Source organism: Silurus aristotelis, assembly GCF_946808225.1.
Source record: "Silurus aristotelis genome assembly, chromosome: 4".
Lineage (NCBI taxonomy): Eukaryota > Metazoa > Chordata > Actinopteri > Siluriformes > Siluridae > Silurus > Silurus aristotelis.
In genome coordinates, this window is record NC_139577.1 from 1,293,469 (window position 1) to 1,314,530 (window position 21,062).

The 21,062-nt window shown below is 41.8% G+C and overlaps 1 protein-coding gene across 47 annotated transcripts in view; it reads right to left on the reverse strand.

Moving 5' to 3' along the window:
• The window catches only part of dst (dystonin), a 124,283-nt gene that overhangs the window by 61,013 nt on the left and 42,208 nt on the right, over positions 1–21,062 (reverse strand). For 26 of the 47 annotated variants that reach the window (XM_083539098.1, XM_083539067.1, XM_083539096.1 and 23 more), the window contains 29 exons: positions 17,362–17,528; positions 16,322–16,434; positions 15,865–15,971; positions 15,470–15,589; positions 14,860–14,955; positions 14,610–14,737; positions 13,273–13,366; positions 13,027–13,181; positions 12,454–12,913; positions 12,234–12,362; positions 12,070–12,147; positions 11,815–11,976; positions 11,498–11,602; positions 11,191–11,286; positions 10,990–11,115; positions 10,762–10,914; positions 10,528–10,682; positions 10,193–10,319; positions 8,786–8,969; positions 8,388–8,545; positions 8,129–8,307; positions 7,905–8,043; positions 7,624–7,817; positions 7,380–7,542; positions 6,964–7,047; positions 6,775–6,882; positions 6,578–6,676; positions 5,937–6,038; positions 69–215 (listed from right to left, as the gene is read on the reverse strand). In XM_083539098.1, the coding sequence (XP_083395224.1) occupies positions 69–215; positions 5,937–6,038; positions 6,578–6,676; positions 6,775–6,882; positions 6,964–7,047; positions 7,380–7,542; positions 7,624–7,817; positions 7,905–8,043; positions 8,129–8,307; positions 8,388–8,545; positions 8,786–8,969; positions 10,193–10,319; positions 10,528–10,682; positions 10,762–10,914; positions 10,990–11,115; positions 11,191–11,286; positions 11,498–11,602; positions 11,815–11,976; positions 12,070–12,147; positions 12,234–12,362; positions 12,454–12,913; positions 13,027–13,181; positions 13,273–13,366; positions 14,610–14,737; positions 14,860–14,955; positions 15,470–15,589; positions 15,865–15,971; positions 16,322–16,434; positions 17,362–17,528 (4,128 nt within the window). Of the gene's footprint in view, positions 1–68; positions 216–5,936; positions 6,039–6,577; positions 6,677–6,774; positions 6,883–6,963; positions 7,048–7,379; positions 7,543–7,623; positions 7,818–7,904; positions 8,044–8,128; positions 8,308–8,387; positions 8,546–8,785; positions 8,970–10,192; positions 10,320–10,527; positions 10,683–10,761; positions 10,915–10,989; positions 11,116–11,190; positions 11,287–11,497; positions 11,603–11,814; positions 11,977–12,069; positions 12,148–12,233; positions 12,363–12,453; positions 12,914–13,026; positions 13,182–13,272; positions 13,367–13,469; positions 13,729–14,609; positions 14,738–14,859; positions 14,956–15,049; positions 15,103–15,469; positions 15,590–15,864; positions 15,972–16,321; positions 16,435–17,361; positions 17,529–19,928; positions 20,915–21,062 lie in introns of those variants that run through there. The other 21 variants (XM_083539087.1, XM_083539060.1, XM_083539059.1 and 18 more) reach the window with 5 other exon arrangements.

Here is a 21,062-nt window from a genome sequence, read left to right on the forward strand (position 1 = left end):
TTCCAACACCTGTAAATTTTTTTTTTATAAAAATAAAATAAAAAACCACACTACGTAGAATGATTTACCTGAGGCTTATTAGCGCTCTCTGTGCTGCCTCTGTCATCACTTACAGCCTTTCCGTTTTTGTTCACGTCCGATTTCACATCAGACATCCAGTCTAACAACTTGCTAACTTTTTCACCGTGCTCTTTTCGCTCCTCCTCGACAGACCTCTGAAGTTCATGGGGGGGAAAAAAGAACGACGTAAAAAATGAATTACGAAAGCAGGAGAACGTCGGCTAACTGCTGCTGTGTGAGTAAATATACCTCCGTGCCATTTTGAGAAGTAAATGCTAGCAATTGAATACGAATCTACACCACTGCTTTTGTGGATGCTCACGAGCTTGTGTTGTGTAGGTGCGTGCTGTGTGACGGTATCAAACAAACCAGGAAAATACACACCTTTCATTAAGAATAATACCTGCTCCATTTTGGGACATACGGTATATATATATATATATATACACACATACATATGCATACATGTAGATCTTGTAATTCCTATCATTGATATTTCTGAAACATCACTTGCCGACACCTAGATATTTAACTGACGAGCTCAAACTAACATGCTAACAAGAGCTGGAAGCTAATACGTAGCTGCCATGCACAAAACTACAGCTATTCAATTGCTTTCACAATTAAGAACAATTTCTGCTTTCGATATTTTAGCTCAGATTTCTGCAAATGCTGCTTTAGAAGTGACGATAGGTCCAAATATATTGGAAGGAGGATGTAGCGCCCATGCTGTGCTGCTTTATAGCATCAAGAAGCAGGAGTCCGGTGTGGCTGTCGAAGACTCCTTTCTCGAGAGCTTCTTTGAACGAGATTTTTCGCTTCGTTTTGGGGCAAGTGATATTTTTGCTATGTGGGTGATCATCCTTCACCTGTGCAACGGTTGCTTTATCAATCAGACCTCTATTGATTGCTTCATCCAAAGAGACCCTGCTTTGGCTTTCGGGGTCTATTAGGCCTCCGGTTGCATGCTGATATTCAAGACATCGGAGTCCGATATCTTTAGGGAACAGGTTCTTGTGCATGGCCTGACCTACTGACAACGTCTTTCCAGACTGAGGATGGAGGATGCCGTAAAAGGATTGTTCAAACTGCTGCAGGGGTCGAGCAAAACTGTCATCTAGGAGACCACGGTGGAGAGCATCTGCAATCGGAAACCGGTCACCCGATGACGGGTCGCAGATGCCTCCAGTGCAGGCCTGAGCTTCGAGGAATTTCAGGGCGGTAAATCTGTCCACAAGGTTTTGCTGAAATCCTTTGAAAACGGAGAGCCTCTTCTTAAAAATCACATCCCAGAGCCCTGCGATGGGGCTGTTCGTATTCTTTGAAATGACCTTTCTTGAAATCAAAAGGTCAGCAAGCTCACAGATGTTCATTTGACCCATGCGATAGCTCTGAAGTTCGCTCAATTGAAGGATCATTAGACTAAGAGCATTTTCAATGCAAAATTGCCTCCCGCTTCTTTGATCGGTTAAAATATGCAAGGTTTTCCCGCTGGGGTCTACGACCGTCGTCTCTTGCCATTCGCTCTCCTGCTGCGAGAGGAACAGGTAAATTCTTTTATCTATGAGACTCGCCTTGTACGCTTCGTATGTCGACATTTCCGTGGCGGTGGAACTGTTGATGACGGACACTCTGTGAGTGCTCGCTGGGGTGAAACTGGAAATATGCTCGTTTCCAAACGGTAGAAGATAAACGCCCCCGCTGACGTCGTACACACACAATTTGAGGAGTTCGTTATAGTGCGCTCTCTGTCCCGTCTCTGGGTTGTGGAAGCTCTTCGGATTAGTGATGGGATCGAATAGAGTTTGAAGGGTGGCTTGATTTATGAGTCCCTGCTCGATGGCACATTCCGTTGGGACCCTCATGCCAATTAGCGGGTGGATCAGGCCTCCGGTTGCAATTTGCGCTTCGAGTATTCCCTTTCCCCGGTGTCTATCTAAAATCCGTTCTTGCATAGCTTGAAAGACGGAAAGTAGTTTCCCACCGTGAGGGTAACCGCTGACTGCTTTGTCGGCGTCCGTTATTCTGTCCCTCACTTCGGCACCAACAATGCCTTTACTGATAGCTTCTGAGACGCTGTAGCTTTCACCAGTGATGGGGTCGATTATGGCTCCTGTGGCTGCTTGTGCTTCCAAAAACTCGATCGCATACGTTTTCGCCATAATCCCTGCGTGTGCAGCGTCCATGAAAGACATCTTCTTCTTACCAGATTCGATGTAAATCCCAGCAATGGAAACCGGTTTGCCGGTGAACTGGGTTAAAGAGGCTTGAACCTCGTTCATTGTTATCAATCCCGCTTTTAACTTAAGTGCAATTTCCTCTGTGATTATTTTGGTTTTGATCAACTTTTTAATGCTGACTCGACCCCTGAGTCCTTGAACCTTTGGCAAACTCGGTTTGAATTCCTTTGAGGTATCAGATTCATCGTCATCAAACAACTCGGTGGTGACGATATTAAATGTTACGGACTGGTTTTTCCCGGACTTGAATTTATCTGACAGTGAGCTTTGCTGGAATGTACTTGTATGTTCAGAAAGGTTCGTTTGGCTGGATGTGGATAGATTTGACTGCTGATCCAGCTGTAGCGATGAATTTAGACTTGAGGTTTCAGTTATCCTGAGTTCACAGGATGATTGGTTTTGTGTCACTGTTTTGTCTTGTTTCACAATTTTCAGTTCTTCCAGGACTTTATCCTTCTTCAGAGTAGCGATCTGAAAGCGTGAAATGAATTCATGGTTAGTTGAAAAAAAAAATTTTTTAGGTAAATGTATGTAAAATTTCTAATGGAAATGAAGTTATAAGTTATAAGAAATGAAAATATGTACCTCTGAAGTCATTTTCATTTTTTTCAGCTCGTCCTCTAGACTTTGCTTTGCCGCTTCGTACGAAGAGACGATTTTCTGCGTTAAGATCAACTCGGTCTTCAGCTTTGCAAGCTCATTATCTTTGGCACACTGATGATTCGCACTTTCCAACTCTTTCAGACGTTTGATCTCCGAGGTATAGGTCACGTCAAGCTTTAGGTTCTTCTCCTGTAAAGATTTCACTTCCTTTATGTAGGAAGAAATTTTGTCCTTTAAAGTCTTCGCTTCGTTTTCTGCCATCATTAATTTCTGTTTAGTTTCAGTCAGATTCTGTTTCAGTCTTGCAGTTTCTTCAGAGTTCTCTTTCCGGATAATGTCCAGTTGTGTCATACTGGATTTCACTCGGATTTTCTCGGTTTCTAATTCAGTAATCTTAGATTTTGTTTTGAGCAATTCGAGATCCGAAACTCCTTTTTGCTTCTTTGCCTGTTCCAGTTGAGTGGACATGCTGTCAAGTTGTTTCTGAACTTCCTGTTTGGCTTTCATGGCATTTAAATGCAAAGTTTTTAGCTTCTCGATTTCTTGCAAGAGTTGCTTGTTGTCAAGTTCGAATGTTTCAGTGCTCTGCAAGCGTTCCTTCGATTTTCTGTCAAACTCTAATTTCATGCGAGACTCCTGCAAAGCCAGTTTTTGCTCCATCTCATTTTGCACTAACTGTATTTGAGTTTCATAGCCCTTCTTCTGTAGCTCAAGTTTCCCCTTCAGGTCCTCCAGCATTCTCTTACAATTTTCCAACTGGTCCTCTAACATTTGAGATCGTAATTTGGCAGCTGCTGTTTCCTTCTGCTTTTGCAGCAGATCTTCTTGAGTTTGGTCCAACTTTATTTTGAGCTGTGAAATTTCAGCCTTCAGGGTTGTGACTTTTTCATCTGCAGTACCTTTCTCTTTAATGAGGTTAGAACATTCCTGCTGTAGGTTTGCAGTATATTTGTCAGAGTTCGAGTTAATTTCCCTGATGGCCAACCGGTTCTTTTGGAGTTCTGTCTCCATCTCATTGATTTTTGACTGGTTTATCTTCCCTTCCTGAGTCACTCTTAACAACTCATTTTTCGTTTTTTTGAGAGTGGAATTGAGTTGATCAAATTCAGTTTTTAAAGCTTGTAGCTTTTGATCTGCAGCTTGCTTTTCCCGCTGAAGAGTAGAAATGTCCAGTTTAAGGTTGACCGTGGCCTTTTCGGAGGTGCCGCTCATTCTGCTTATGGTCTGCCTGCATCTGATAAGTTCGTTATCGAGCTCTCGCAATTTTGCAAGGTTCTCCTTACTTTCTGTTGATTCCTTCTGTGTCTCCACCTTGGCCTTTTGTAACGCCATGTTCAAGTTGTTCAGCTCCACTTTATGCTCCTGGACCTTTTGATTGGCCAGATTTTTCTCCACAGTTATAGACGTCAGCTCTGCTTTCAGATTTCTGATTTCTGCTTCGTAATTAGTGATGGTTACATTGAGAGTTTTGACTTTCTGCTGAAACTCAGATGCTTTTTTCACCTCCTCGTTGTAATCTCGAAGTTTTAACTGAAGCTCATGGGACGTCTGGGTTTTTTTAAGAAGTTCTTCTTCAATTATTTTCAGCTGAGATTTTGCACTCTCGGCTTGAGATTTAAATATGCTGATTTGCTGCTCTTTGCTGCCAATGTCCATATTAGCCTTATCAAGTTCAGCATTCAGATTCTTCTCCGAGCGTTCACTGTCTGAAATGGTTCTTCTTTGCTGTTCTACCTTCTTCGTAAGTTGGGTCACTTGCAAGTCGCATTTCTGAAGTTCCAATTCAAGATTTTTGACCTTTAGCTGCAAATCCTTTTCTATTCTTGATTTGATGCTCACTTCCTCTTTAGCTTTCTGCAGTTGATCCTTAAGATTCTCAGACTCATTTTTTTGAGATTTTATTCTTTGCTCAAAATGTGATTTTTCTTGCTGGAATGATTCGATACTTACCGTCAGATGCCTGATTTCACCTTCCAACAACTGATTTATTCTGTTCAGCTCGTTCATCTTAAATTTAATTTGTTCTCCTTCAGTTTGTTTGCTCGAAAGCTCTTCTTCTAGTCCTCTCAGCTTCTGGCAGTTCTCTTGTTCATTGGTGCTCCACTGAAGAAGCTTCCCTTGACTGATCTTAAGTTGCTCCTTCAATCCATCAACCTCTGTTTTATGAAACAGCACCCTGTGCTCTAGTGATGATTTGTCTCGCTGAAGGGATTTCACTTGTTCTTGAAATATATAGACAGATTTCCGTAGTTCAGACGCTTCCTGTCTCAGTTCGTCTGATTTCTGCCTGGTATTGTTTCTGTCTAAATCCATTTCCTCCTGAAGCTTCTTCAACCTGTTATTCGCATCGTCCAGGAGCTCTTTAAAGCGTTGCGCTTTTTCATCAGCCATATTCTTCTGCATGAGCACCGAGTTCACCTCGGACTTCAGTGTCTTGATCTCAGTTTCAGCTTTCTTCTTGTCCATCATGAGTTCATCCACTTTGAATTGTAAAGCCTCTGTTTCTGGTGCAGAGATGGAGATAGTGGATTTCTGTGTAACTCCCTTCCATGATTCCCCGTACACTAGTCTAGCGTTGGACATTTGAGGCAGATCTTTTTCCATTTTCCTGATCTTATTCAGAAGATTTGCTTCCGCGCCCTCTTTGGCTTTCAGCTCCCGTTCCAAAGAACGACTGTGCTCCTCCAGGTCTTGAACATCATTGTCCTTGCGCCGCAAGTGATCTTCCAGTTTCCTACGGGCCAGAGTGCTCTCCTCTGTGTTCTTCTTCAGCATGCGAAGACTCTCCTCAAGGGAAAGATGTCTGGCCTCTGCCTGTTGAATTATCTGACGAGAATTTTTTAGCTCTTGTTCAATGGCAGCTTTGGCTCTAACAGCGCCCTCTAGCTCAACACGGTATTGCTGCGCTTCATACTCTGCCTTGGTTTTTTGCACGTTTAATTCCTCGATGCACTTTTTCTGCATCTCTAATTCTCCCCCCAGGATGTCCAGCTGCTGCTGTCTGTCGGACAAGGAGGCCTCCAGTTCCAGTACCTGTCGCTTGAGCCTGGAGAGCTCCTCTTCACTAGCCACCTTCTGCAGCTCCACACTATCGAACCAGCTCCTATACTCCGCTTTGTCCACGCTTGTCCTCCTCTGAAATTAGAGGTAAAATGATCGCCCAGTCCTTGACTAGAGAATAAAAATGTGGCTTTAAGGAAGAGCTCTGGCGCACTTACCAGCCCAAGCACGAAAATCCCCCTTCACCTTCAACAATACAAAATACTGAATATTTTGTATTAAAAATAGTAGTATTTGGAATGAAAGATAGAAAAGTGCGAAAGAAAGCCGTTTGCTTTATTGTGCCTGTAAAGAAGCGACACGCCTAAGAGTCAAAACTATTAAAACAAAGTGCTTTCATAGATTTCTGAAAGGTGTGTGCAGAATGGCAGGAAGTATATTAAACCCAAAAGCAAAGAAACGGTTCTTGAAAGTGATCGTTGCAGGGACACAGTTTTTTTTTTTTTTTTTTTTTACAATTTCTACATACGAAGCAAAATAATAACAAGCCTTTTCATTATATTCAAGATGACACTTGAATATAACATGCAAAGCCGGCGCACAATGAACATTCCATATCCAAGCAAGAATTATTCATTATGGATGATCAAACACGATCATATCGAAAATCTTACCTCGTCTTCTTCGGCCCTTTTCAGAGTTTCACTCGCAAACTTCACATACTGCGTCATGAGAGTGACCAGTGCTGTGTAGCGAGTGCGGAGATCCATAAACTGAGAATTCAAATGAAATCAAATTGAGAACCCGAGTAAACCCGAGAGCTGTGTTAGTTAGCGTCGAGTACATTTCTCAGGATGGTTTCCCCTCTCACCTCCTGCTGGATAGCATCTGATGAGCTCTGCATCCTCCTCCGCTTCAGTGGGGACTTGTGCTGAGAGTCCACCATGGCCCTGTAGGTCATCAGCTGAAGCTCGTAATCCTGCAAGTAGAGAACATCGTGATGCACTGGTGTTGATCAATTCGTAGCTTTCAGTCGAATGAGATCAGACGTCTGTCGTACCTTTACTCCAGCTGAGTACTGCTCTGAGTACTTCTGACATTCATCTATCTTAGTCTGCTTACGTTCGATTTCCGCAACGAGAACCTACAACACATTTACGCAATTTAGCAAACGCTTTGAGTCTCTTTCAATGAATAAATCAGCACTGGTTCACTAGATTACAAACTTAAAGAATACACAATATCACCAAAAGTTTGTGGACACCTGGTCATAAGTATGTTATGAGCTTTTTGAGCATCACATTTCACATTTTAACCAAATTTTCTCTTATAATTAGGTAAGGAGGCCTGGGGTGCAGTCAGCATTCACATGCATTCCAAAGGTGTTCAGTAGGGTTGAGATCAGAGCTATATAGCAGGCCACTCGAGATCTTCTTCTCCAAACCATGTTAACCAGTTTAAAGACGGATTTCTTACCTTCTGTTGATTTAATAACTCAGCCAAAGCTTTGCTGTCTTCTGGCTGGTTCTCTTGGGTTTTCAGCTGATTGACCTCCATCTCTTTGCTCCACTCATCAAGGTTATTGTACGCATCTCTAAAGTATTTCAGGGACTTGCTGACGCCTTCCAGGTCTCGAAGTCTGAATAAAGTTTGCACATTTAAATATCACATTTTTCCATCAAAAAAAAAAAAAAAAACCTTCAATTTGAATCTTTCTGACCTGTTTTCAATTTGAGAGTGGACGTTCCTCCATCTCTCTCCAAGCTGTTCGGCTTTCTCCTTGTGCCAGTCAAGATCGAAGTCCCGTTCGTTATGGGTTTTAAACATACGGTCGCTGATAGCTCTGGCTTTCTGCAGCTCGTCCTCCAGATCGTGGAATATCTCTCTTCTCTCGTCGATCTCAGACCTCCATTGCTAAAAATATTGATTTTGAATATTAAACAACAGTATTATTGCGTATAACAAACACGGGGTGAAGACATTTTAGTTTAAACGACCAACCTTGAGAGTGCCCATAACCGCATCAATAGACCTGATGTCACCATTAACCGCATCTTCCTCGCATAGTTTGCCTTCGTACAACTTAACCAAAGCTTCGGCACTCTGGCTGTTTTTCATCGCCAAACTCACCGTCTTCAACCTGCACCAGCGATTTAGAACACAGCAGGTCTAAAACTGTTCAGGACGATTTAACGCAGTAGATTACTAGCGATTTCAATACCCACTTTTCCAGGTAAATGGAGCACATGGAGTAGACCTGAGCCATGCTCTGAGTGAGCACGTTGAGCTCGGAGGACAGTGTGGGCACTGATGGAGAGTTAGCAGCCTGTCTGAGGAACGCTTCACACTTCTCCTTCAGCACCTCCAGATCCTCATTCAACCGATCCAGCTCGGCCTTCTTCCTCTGTAACAAGAATCAGACCTTTTAAATGGTAATAGTTGTAACCAATTACAATGGCTTAATGAGAAGAGGAGATGATGTACCTCCTGATCAATAATGCGCTGCATAATGGCCTTTAGGTCGTCTCGTTCCAGAGGTGAGCGGACCTGCCGAATCAGCTGCTCCTCGTGGGCTTCAACGCGCATGCGAAAGTTCCTCACATCAGATATGAACATGTTGTAGACCGATTCCTCGTGTTCCTCTGTGGACCACATGAAGGAGTTAAAAACTACACACACAAATGAAATTGCTGTTTTCGCTCTTCTAATAAATGTTCTTCTCTAACTGATGCATTGGGTAACATCATAGCCCTGGGCAAAGTCTTAATAGCACAGTTCAAAGCCGGATAAACATTCAATCCGAAGGAATTTAACTCTCGATCCAAGAGTCTTAAAGGGGCATGATGAGGATAATGTGTACCTTGAAGTGTGCATGATCTTACCTCTCTCTGCAGACTTCAGCAATTCCTCATAGTACTCTTTCGAAGCCAGCACCTCTCTCTCTAGCTGAGTGCAGTCTGCCACCGTAAAGACCTCAGATTCCTCGCTGTCCTCCAGGAACTCCTCAAAGTGGGACTGCAAGCTGCTAAGGACCTGCTGGTGCTCGCCAGGCAACATAGTCTTAATCTGAAGAGATCGTTCCATGAAAAAAACAAATAAAACAAAAACAAGAAAAGATAGTCAAGCCTGCCCCAACAAGCTGTGCTTAAACGGAATAACTGGCATGTTGATACATCTGTCTGCTAATTACTGCCTTTTGATCAAAGCTTGGCATAGATGTGGTCTCTTCTAATGATATTCTTTTCACTTACAAGGGACGTTCGAGTCAAATCTGGACTTTTAATATTACAGTAATAAAAAATGGATGCTAGTGTGAACCTGCACGCAGTAGTAAGTGGATATTACTGATAGTCCAGGCCAAAGATCGTTAATCGAGATGGCAGGCAGCAGTGTTAGTGCTTGCATGGAACAGTGCTGCAGTTTCTTAAATTCCAGGCATAAAACCCAAGGATTTCTACAGAAGACTTTAAGCACAGTACGGTGATGAGAAGCTCAGCCACAGTAAGAAATGTAAAATTTAATTTAATTTAATTTAAAAGATGTAAAGGTTTCAAAAATGGCCGTCAGTGACGATTCCATATGTGGTGGTTCCCTGATGATGAAGAAAAACAGGAATCTTTCCAGGCAAAGTCAGATATCAGAAGACTACAGAGGACAGTTTAGAAGGCTGAAAGGTTTACTGGTGTTCCCCTGCCCAATCCTTAAAAACTCTATACATCCAGAGTGGAGAACAGGACTCAGAAAATCATTCTGGACCCCACACATCTGGCAGACAGGCAGAAAAGATTCTTCGTTTAGGCAATCTACCTCGTGAACATTTCAATGTTCCCCTAATGCAATGCATTAAAATAAAAAAAAATAAAATGTAATTAAATATGTGCAATACCACATTTTTACTTATTATTATAATTTTTTTTGTGCATTTTTTTTATTGTAAAAAATGTGCATTAAATATTTTTATGCTGTTTTTTTTTTTTTTATCTTATTTTATTTCTTTTTTTTTTTATTATTATTTATCTCATTAAAAATAATGGGCAACTGGAAGCTTCTGACACCAAAGAAAATTCTTCCTAAGTTAACACATACTTGGCAATAAAGCTCTTATGAACTGGTAAAAAAAAAAAAAAAAAAAAAAAAAAAAAAAGTAGAAGTGGAGTATGGCAGAAAAATTTTCAAATATCCAATCTTTTATTTTTTAAACTCAAAACTCCCGTTTCGACTTGAACGCCCCTTGTATCGGTCTGTCGCAGATTCTTTTTAAGAACACTTAAGCAGACAACAATACATACAGAAGCAACTGTGCTTTTGCGGATGTCGCGGATATCCATCATCAGGTAATGCCAGGACACCACACTCTTCATGTTCACGTGAGAGCGGTGCCACAGTGCGAGAACCTTCTGATACAGCTGCTCGATCCTGATCAAAGAGGGGAAAAAAACACTCTCAGACAAGAGACGCAGGCACGAAACCTGTTCACATGAAAAAGACACGTGAGGGTTACGCGGAGGACAGAGCATTGTGTTGCCTCGACAAGCGAGGTAAACTGATACTGTGGTTAAAGGGGAGTGGTGCAGGAACGTGATGTTCGAGAGATTGAAAGAATTGTTAATTGTGCTGTGCTCACCTGCTGGCCATCTCAACCGCCTCCTTATTGGGTGGAGGCACGGTAAAGCAAACAGAAGGAACCATGGCCTCGTTCCCTGAAGGGCTGATCACCTTCCATTTAGCTCGGTGTGAGTTATTCGCCAGCACACACTCATCATCTTTGTAGATAGTGATCTGTGATCACAAATAGGTCTTAGCAACAAAAAAAAAAAAAAAAGTATTTAGGAAAGTAAAATCCTAAGAGGGGGTTCACCTCAATCTGGCGGTAGTCACAGATGGACTTGACAGGTAGGGAACTCCGTACAGGGTTCTCTGGGTTGCGGGGCTTGAGCTGAACCACAGACTTGGCGCGTCCCACCAGGCCCGCCACAGTGCTGCGGTACTGAAGGAGCTGCTCCTTTTCATCCTACAAAACATCTTATCAGCCTAGAATCTCTCAACTCATGAATCCTGTATCATAGTGTTCTGCAAGATTACAAACCATAGACTCCTGTATGAGATCCTCCAGTCTGTGCAGACTGCTAGTCCGGTCACACCCATACTTCCTCGCGATTGAATCTTGAAGGCTTTTAAGGTAGTCCATAGACTCTTTGGCATCGTTGAAAAACTATCAAAGGAGCTCAAATCAGACAATCCAGCAAAAGAGAAAGGTAGTCAAATACCAAAACAGAGCATCACCTACCTCAAAGTAAATCACATTCTCTTTCAGGTGCTGCTCCACACAGTAGCAGAGCTGCAGGATCCAGCTCCACTGGGTTTGCATGGCCGCCTTATATGCCTGTAAATCCCCCAGAATAAACAAGGGCAAATTATTTACCCGATCAGAAGACATCCTATTGTACAACGGCGTTTTAGTGCCACCTTGCAACAAATACAAAATAGATTATGAGAATAAAGTCAAAATATGTAATGCTACGACTTTATCCTGGTAATCAAATTTTTTTTTTTTTTTAAGGTGGCACTAAAACCGGAACCGGAAAAGACGTTACCTCTATAGTAAGCCGAGCCGGATGGTTCTGTTGTAAAAGGACATCGGCTTGATCCTGCACTGACCTGATTGCCCCTTCCTTCTCATCCAGCTCTCTCATCAGATCCTGTGGTGGTGTAGAAGCAAATTACAACCATTTAAGGCACAGTAATGTGACAAGTATCGAAATATATTGGAAAACCCCCTAAACTCCGTGTGTGCACTGAATATCTAATTCCACAAAGGTGGGAAGTGTGTTTAATTAAACCCATTGCAACCAGTTGATGTGATAAATAAAAACATAGAGAGGAAAACGTAAGTAATGACAGGTGAACTTACAGAATGGTAATCTTTCTTCCTGGAGATATTGCTATTGCGCTCACTCCAGTCAAAAGCTACCTCCTCTTCCTCTTTCTCGTTAAGCCAAATTAACTCTCGGGTGGCATGCGAGACAAAGTTATGCAGGCTGTCCAGGTGTTTCTGTCGCTCCTTGGTAGAGTTCTAAACACAAGGAAACAAAAATTGTGGTAAAATCTGTCCAGTAATTAATTGGATAATGTATTAATTAGATTCAAGAATAATATTGTTACTCACAAGTAGTCTGCCGTACTGGCTTTCTAAAAGCCCCAGTTTGTCTGAGTAACTCTGTTTCAGAGGGTGGGTCATCTGAATCTAAAAAAAAAACCAGACAAGCGTTTTATATTCCAATCCATTTGTTTTGCAGAAACAGCAGAAAGTCACATCAGAACCAAACCAACCTCACTCATTTTTGCTTCCTTAATGCTCATCTGGAAGTCTTCGATGGCTCTGTGAACATTTCTGTGATTTTCTAAATGAGACTCGACGTTCGGGAGATCGGATCCCCATTCGCTCTGATCAAGTTGTACCTTAAAAGCACAAAAAAAAAAAAAAAAAAAACGTTTTGTTTCCATCATCATCTGTTATTAGATAAGAACAACAACAAAAAGGCACTCTCACCTGCATCTCTTCAACCCAGTTTAGCAAATCCTGGACAAACTTCATATTGACCTCTTCCTCAGACAAACTCGGGTCAACTAATGAAGCTTTCAGCATTGGCTTGCGGATCTGCATGTGCTTCATGTGCTGGAGCATCCCAGGCTCCATAGAGCCTCCGATCCTCAAGGTAGGCTGCAAGCCAGGTATCAATGCCGAGGGCAATCCTGGGGTCAATGCCGGGGTCATTCCTGGTGTCAGTGCTGGAGTCAGAGCAGGGGTAAAACTTGAGGAAAGCCCAGAGCCTGGTGTGAGAGCCGGACTGAGACCCACGTTCAGGTTCTGCGAGAATCCAGAGTTCAAACTCTGTGTGATGCCGGAGATCATCATCTTGGTCTGTTCCGTGCTCAGACTGCGCCCTTTGCTGTACACCGAGGAGCATTCTGTTCTGAGTGTCAGCAGGTCATCACGAAGCTTGGAGACCCTACAACAAATCCCCGATTTATTGACTTATTTATCCACATTATACACAATCTTATATAAACCACGGCTGTAAATTTAAACAGGAGCTTATAAAAATTTGCAGCACTTTCTCACCTTTGAACAAGCTGATCTGCCAAGTAGAACTTCCCATCCAGTAAAATCTGGATGTCAACCACTTGTTGCCTCAGTAGGTTCTCACATTCCAGTAGGTATCCTGCAATTTCAGGCTCGTTCTGCAATTGGATCCCAGATTCAAACCTTTTTATATCCTGGAAGGATAGAAGGATTAGAATGGTGTTAAGTCAACTTCTCATGCAGAACGATGGTTTTCGGAGACGTTCCAGCTGTTTCTATACTTACGGATTGTAGAGATGCACGTGCTAAGGTTAATTTGTCTTCTCCTGCCACGCAGTCTCGCTTAACTCTGTCTGCAATTTGCTGCAGCATTTCAAGTCTACAACAACAAACAGGAGAGAAGACGTTTTGCTGCATAGCCAAAATATCATGGAACACCTTTTAGACAGAGTAACACGCACAATCTCAGATGTTCACCTCACCTTGCCCCGTACATAGAGTGATTGTTAAGATAGAACGGAGTGCTAGAGAACGGCTCTTGTGCTCCAGATACCAGGTTCTCGGCTGAGCCGAGGCTCGTCAGAGTGCTGTTGCTCACGGATGACCCCCCACTACTGCGATAAACCAGGTTGCTATTCATGATAGCCAGGCCACCCAAAGGGAACAAGCGCCTACCACACCTCCATCCGAGACATAATCCTCATAGCGCTAGCCTTCTGCTGGCACAGGGTTTTATCCAGTGCCATTTATAAGCTCACATGCTGCAGCAGAAAAAAAGCCAGCCCCCAAATCCTAGTTCCCTCTGGTGAAAAACACTGAACATTCTTTCTCAGACAGATGAGTCGCTACAAGTTCAGACGCTTACAGTTTCTCTCAAAGAGCGTGGAATGCAATACCAAAGGCGACACACCCACCTCTTCCACCCATCTTCCTCAATAGGCCTATTTAGCTGTGTTTTACTGGACAGCAGACGTATAATTACGGAGCTTAGTGTCCATATAAATATCAACAATGGAGGTCCTGAACAAGACCTAACACACCGCTGCATCTAAATGTGACTTGAATATGAGTCACAAGACCGCAAAACACTATCCAGGTCTAACCCTGTCAACAAACCCATCCCAGTTCGCCGGAAAACTGTATCGACAAGCAGATTACTGCACCCGAGGGCAGCAATTTAATAGTGGAAGAAAAAAGCAAGAAAAGAAGAACAATATGCAAAATCACAATCCCCAATGAGATTCAAAGCATTTTCATGTTCTCATTTATTACTGTTTAGGATTTTCATGCATTTTATTTTCCCACTCAAGCAAAACTAATTATCCCATATAATTATCTCATATCCAAGACAAGCCACTGGTTCGCTCATTAGGAATAAATGTAATATTATATATTACATAAAACGTATACATTCTACAACCTTTTTATCTCCGTAAATCTGCTTTGAGACGTTTATTGTTAAACGCGCTATACAAAAAACATCTTTTATTGCATTTACAGTGCCCTATTCAGATTGGATTTTTTTTTTTACCTAATCCAGGAAGGTATAAACGTACCTCTTACATGACCTTAAACCCGTTTAAAAGTTTCATCAATGAAGAAATAGGGGTAAACCTTCCTACCTGTCGACCTCAGGCCTGAGGCTTTTCTCTCTCTCAAGCATGGCCACGATCAGCTTGCCCCATTCCTTTTCCACATCGTTAGGGTGGTAACCCTCCGGCAAATGAATGCGACCAAACTCGATCCACACCTGCCACATTAAAAGCACATCTCAGAGATCTTTGCGGAGAGATCGCAGCAATCTCGATCCTCTGCATTCCCGCCAACGAACGGAAAATATCACGTATATATAATCTTTTAAAGCGTACCGACCTCTAACATTTTATACAGATGCTTGATTTTGGTCTTTTCATTCTCCTTCAGTGGGATTTCACTCTCCTTGAAGTGCAGATACTGCAAATAAAGTGCCTGTAAGAAGAAGAAAAAAAGGATCATTAGCAACCTGGATTATAATTGCTTTAAAAAAGTCAGGAGTTCTCTTATTAAGGAAATAACAACACACGGTTTAGCGATCTTCACGCAAGTGCAGCAGAGCTCTAATCAACTCCACACGTGTCTGAACAGAAGTTGATGTGTAGTGATATTAAGTCAGGCTTTAATACTCGTTAACATCGGAGGGACGCTACGAGTTCTCAAAGTAAGCTGGCACTACGCCCCAGGCTTTCGTGCTAATGAGAAACAGCCACACTGCAAATCTCACCAGCTGCTGTTTAGATACACGATCAACCGAATCAAACCTCATCGATCCATTCGGGGAAAAAAATCTTAATAAAACGTCTGTTTGCTAAATCCGCATGGTTTTATAACATGACGTAGCTTTGGATATGTTCTGGTTGATGTACTGCAGAGATGCCTGTTTAAAGCCTGATTTGTCTTCTCCAGATATTTGCAGGTATCTACAGCAGGATAAGTGGTGCCTTACCTTAAGTTCCACAGGGTTAACAGGAAAGTTTCTGTCTGACATGACAGACACGTTATGTTTGATCCATTGGCTGAGGTAATTCACCATATTCTGGTAGTCCACCCATTTAACGTCCACATCCTGCGAGAATGAAGAAGAGTGCAGCTTTAAACGCTTTTGTGTCACTTTGAGGTGTGTTTTCTATTTCAATTTGTTGACATGCTAAATTCCACTTCTGAAATTTTTGTCCCAGAATGTTATCCTGAAAACAACTACAAACCGAAATAACGATAATGCGATCGACATGCAGCAGATACACTGATTATTTATTCGTCATTTAATATTATATAATATCTGTGATTTTTGTTTTGTTTCGTGATGTCAAACTGATGAACAGAAATCTTCTCTCTACTCACATTGGCACTGATGCCCTCGAAACCATCCGGGACTTTAGGAAAGACGTCATATAACGTTGAGACGTAGGTAATGACGGACTTTTCATCCGGAGATGTGACATCCACATCTGTTCAGCATGAGAGAAAAGTTAGAGCAAGAGCCGCATCTAAAATACATTCAAATACTGACAAATGTGCTTCTTCCACAAGCTGTATAGAACGTCTTTGGATACTGTAGCATGAAATAAAATATAATAGAATATAATATAAAATAGAATAAAATGAATCTCCACAAATCTCCACAAAATCTAGTGTAACATCTTCCCGGAAGAGTGGAGCTCATTATAACAGGAAATAAACGAGGAATTAGAGAAACCTTATGGTCAGGTTTCCACAAAATAAATGCATAAGATAAACTTGTCAATTATCTGAATTTATAATCACTCAGACATACATTAAAAAAAAAATCCAGACTTACCCTCTGGATCCAGCAGCCGAGCCACACCCAGCTGCTCAGCCACTGTGAACGCTTGCTCCAGGTTTGATCTGCTGCTCTGTGTTGATACTTTGCTCATATCCACCAGGTCAGGTCTGTCGAGGAGGAAAGGATTCTGATTAGCTCAAGATCTCCATAAATAACTACTGTCAGATTTATAATGCTTTCTGTCACTAATTCTCTTTCTTTCTCTCTCTCTCTCTCTCGCTCTGCACATGCCAAGCACTGTTTCTCCATTCCTCTCCAAATGCCTTTGTTTTAGTACAAGTCCTGTCTCCTCCTTAGTCCGGTCATTGTCCGGTTGTCCTATTGTGTTCATCTGTTGTGTGTTAAACCCTCGATTAGACTTAGACAGAGACATATGGGAGAAGTATGTGATGGACTATTTTAAAGATGATGGTGGTACTTTCTTGTAAACAGAGCGAGTCGCCAAACTTTTTGGTTCCAACTCGTTCAAAATTGCTGCTAATGGAGTTTATGAGGACCATTGCCATAAAGATGCTGATGATTTGCTCAAGAAAAGCCCAGGCTGACTTTATATAGTTTAAAAAGTCTTAGAAGCTTCATCACCAATGTTTTTTTACTAATATTTAATTACTATTTATAGGGATATTCAGATTTATACTAATTACACGCAGTCAACCGACTATAAAATCTGCAAACTAAAAACCTGTGTTTAAACATTTTTTGATAAATCTCCAAAACACCTGCAATTGGCTGGTGGGGAATTTACAGGAGATTACACACACACACACACACACACACACACACACACACACACACACACACAGAGGAATCATGTGATTCACAGTGATACAAGTAGCAGATGAACGTTATATTTAGACAGGGAAATGTTCTGAATAACGAATCAGTGTTCCTGGTAAAAACCTGATGTGTTTCCTGAAGTCAAAGTCGTATTTAGTTATTTAAAAAAAAAAAACACGAGGTCAACATGTCTGCTGCATAATGATTGTTTTTTATATTAGAGCATATTTTAATATTCATATAATATTCAATATTACCTGTATTTGTGAATGATAGCGTTGAACAGTCTTCCATCTTTCCAGGAAGTGGTGAAGTTGTCACAGCGGACCCCTACGTAGCCCTCGGTCATCTGCTGGGACCAGAGCAGAAGCCTCTCCTTCGCTGTCATGTCCTCGGACTCTCCTGTGACATGGATGTCTGAAATCTGGAAAAGAAAAAACCTGATTTAACTCAGATTTCATCTTGAGTGTTTTATGAGGCTAACCCTAACTCTGGTACCTGAGGGTTTGCGTTTATGCCACAAACAGACACAGACAAATATGTTGGTATCACCCAGACCCTAGAAAAGAAATAAATCCTTAAATTTCAATGATGTTTCAAGCTAAGTGTTTTCTTCTGGGAGATTAGCAAAACAGGAGCTTTTGGGTAAGTCTCATCATCTGTATGTTCACAAATGCAAAAATAAAGCTTTGAAAGAAAAGATGAAACTGGAAAAAGGTGGAACCTTGATGTTTCTGCACCATGAAATCTCAAGACTACAAAGCAATTCTGGAGTGAAACATATTGGTTGGTGACAAAAAGCCATCTCTTACGGATCCTCCAACATGATAATGAGTATGATACTGAAGTATGAGCCCTTATCTGAATCCTGTCCATCAGCTATGGAAAGAGTTAAAAACTGCAGACTGGAGGAGGAACCCTGAGACAAATCTGAGACATTTGGAGCAATGTGCTCAAGAAAAAATGAGCCAGACATTCTGAAGACATGTGCAGACGTCTCATTGAGAGTTCTAGAAATTGCATTGATTGCCTTTAAAGGTTGTGCGAAAAAATATTAGGTTAAGGGCGCCATTATTTTTGTCCACACCCTCTTCATTTGATTTAATATTCAAAATATTCGGTTCAAAGGGAAAGATGGATTTAAAAAAATATATGCAATAAACAATGATGGACACCAATAAGAAATATTTCAGTTATTTCAGAGAACATTGTGGGTTCTTCTTTTATTTTATTTTGGGATCAGTACCAGTTAATATGTCGAACTCTGAAGATGATCCCATTTGCACCCTTGATGAAGACTTCCAAATATTAAATGCGGTTTTCTCTCAATTGTTTAGCACCAAATTAACATTTTTTCATTCTCTCCAATGTTGCCAAAGCCATTTTATTCCTGTCTCTCTCCGAAAGGATGCACACTATAAAAAGAACATCAGTTTATTATCTTGAGTAGGTTCCGTTTCGTTCCTCCTTTTGAAACGAGGAGATACAACATGCATAGTATATAAACTGCATCCTGCTATGTTTTATGTTTCAATCTGCCTCAGATGTCAATAAAAGCGGAGGTCATTACCATCCAAAAAAAACTTCTTCACAGTGGAGAACACTAAGAGGAAGAACAAACCATACAAATGTGTAAGGAATGCGTTTTCTATTTCCCACAGGCAGCTTTAAAAGGCACAAATCTAATTTATGAACAAATAGAAGGTATGGAGCAGGAAAGAAAACCCACCCAAAACCATATTTAAACTGAAAAACATCACTAGATCATTAAAATAATCCAAATGACCTCTTTCTGACCTTGTCTGGTTACACCACACTGATATGAGAAGGTTGGTGCTCCCTGTGATTAGTCTCAAATCTTTTTGATACCACCTCATATACTGCTTGCTGAGATTCTCTTAAATTTCCACTCAAGCTCTACTCTGAGACTACTGAGCTCCTCACCCTGTAACAGAGAGGACGTCCTGGAACCTTGTGGAGGAACCTTGTTCATTCTGATTCATTCTGATGTTGGTTCGATATAATGCACCTTCAAAGCTTCAATTTAATTTTTTTTTACATTAAAGTATAAAGTTTGTAGATGTTTCACTCTTTTATGAAGCTTTTTTCCACCAGATTTTGGTAAGTGGCTCTCATTTGATCATTCAATCAGAAGAACATTAAGGAGGTCGAGTGCTGATGTTGAAAAAAAATGCGTGGACTGTCCTGGTTTGCAGGCAGGCAACAGACAGCTAATTCGATTGAACTTGGACAAACCCTGGCATGATGTGGACCTCACAGCAACTGGAAAACTGCTGGAACTTGCTGGGATGACTGGCAGAGATCATCATACCATAAACTAGCGTGGTGCAGATTCAGATGAGGAAGATGTAAACTCTCCGTCTTTCAACGAGTCCTGATGAAAAATCCTTTAGTCAACAGCAAGGAGGTATTTGACGAGGCTGATGTTCATATCGAACCATGGCAATTACATCAGTAGATACGTTCTTCGTCATAAAGATTTAAACTACCTCTGGAGTTCTGTTCAGCTGGAGACCACTGGAGTCCTCATCAACAAATAAATGTTTTATTAGATTTTTGACACTGTTTTGCATAATAACTCAACGCAGGAAAGGTTTGCAAACATCTCACGAAAAAAGTGCTACAATTATAAAAGCGTATTGTTTGGAAAGCGGCATTTCCAATACAAGACAAAGATCAAAGTATGGGCAGGAGATACAGGAATAAAGACCTTCAAATCATACCTAGTCAAAATCTGGTTGCTTGTCTGATACTGTAACTTCAACACAAAACCAAATTGTGATTTTTTTCGGGCAGGTTTTACCTCACGTTCATTACGAGAAGTCGACTTTCTCTGAAAGGTGTCCAGAGAATTGTGGGAAACGGATACTCCAGAAGATGTGTAGGTCCTCCTCCGCTTCCTGCGCACTTGAGTGTCGCAAATAATCCTTGACAGCCCTCGTATGTCTTCCCACTGATGATCCGAACTGCTCCTACGGGAACCATGTCCTCGCAATGTGCGGAGCAAATGCTCCACAGCTCCAAAACTTGCTGCTCTCCTCAACTGCCTCTGGAGTAGCTTCTTTTCCAGAATCCCATCATTTGGAGCGATACATTTTGAGCTCTTGGTGAACTTGTGGATATTTTCTTCTACAGTGAGAAAGCTCCTGTCTCTCTCTGGAGGTCTTATACCCGATCTTCTGTTTATTATAAACACCGGAACTTCTCCAACATAAACTCCGTGGTTTACAGGATCGCAAACTTGTTCATTCTTCTCTGGATCACTTTGGGTCGTAACGATGTCACCGGGTTGAAATTCAACCGACTTTCTGCTCTTTCTTCTCTGGAAGTACCGACGTCCTCTGAGCTCCTTGGGCATGGGGCTGAGTGGAGCTTTAGATGGGTCGACATAAAAGTCATCTTTATGACCCCTGACACATCCGAAAACATTTCCCATTCCCGACTGACCTCCTTTAAATTCCCGAGACGGGAAAATCTAAAAAGTGTTAAGTCTTTAGTGTTCTCTTACTCTGGCAAAATGCAGCCATTTTCTACTTCCAAATTGAACTTGTTTCTAATCCACCACGCTCAGCAATGTTCTCTGGTGAGTTCTCACGTCCCAGGCGAGCTGTGTTGACACGTTGCAGAGCTCACGTTCCTTCTACTGATCCGTTGAGCTCTTTCGGCTCAGTGCCGACACACTAGAGTCTGCAGTGACCTTTGAAACTGCTCCCTTTGCCCTGCCAGTCCAAAACAAATACCATAAAGGCGACGTTGCATAGAGAGGAAAAAAAGCACTGCTTACGGGCCACTAACTCGCCCTCAGTCCATGCTGAGATCATTCCACTTCCTGTCAAGTGCACACAAGGGCAGTAAGTTTCCCCAGGATAATCCGAATGCAAACGCACAAAGCCTGAGAGAGTTAGAGGGCAGAATGTAAAGGGAGAAATCCGAGTGC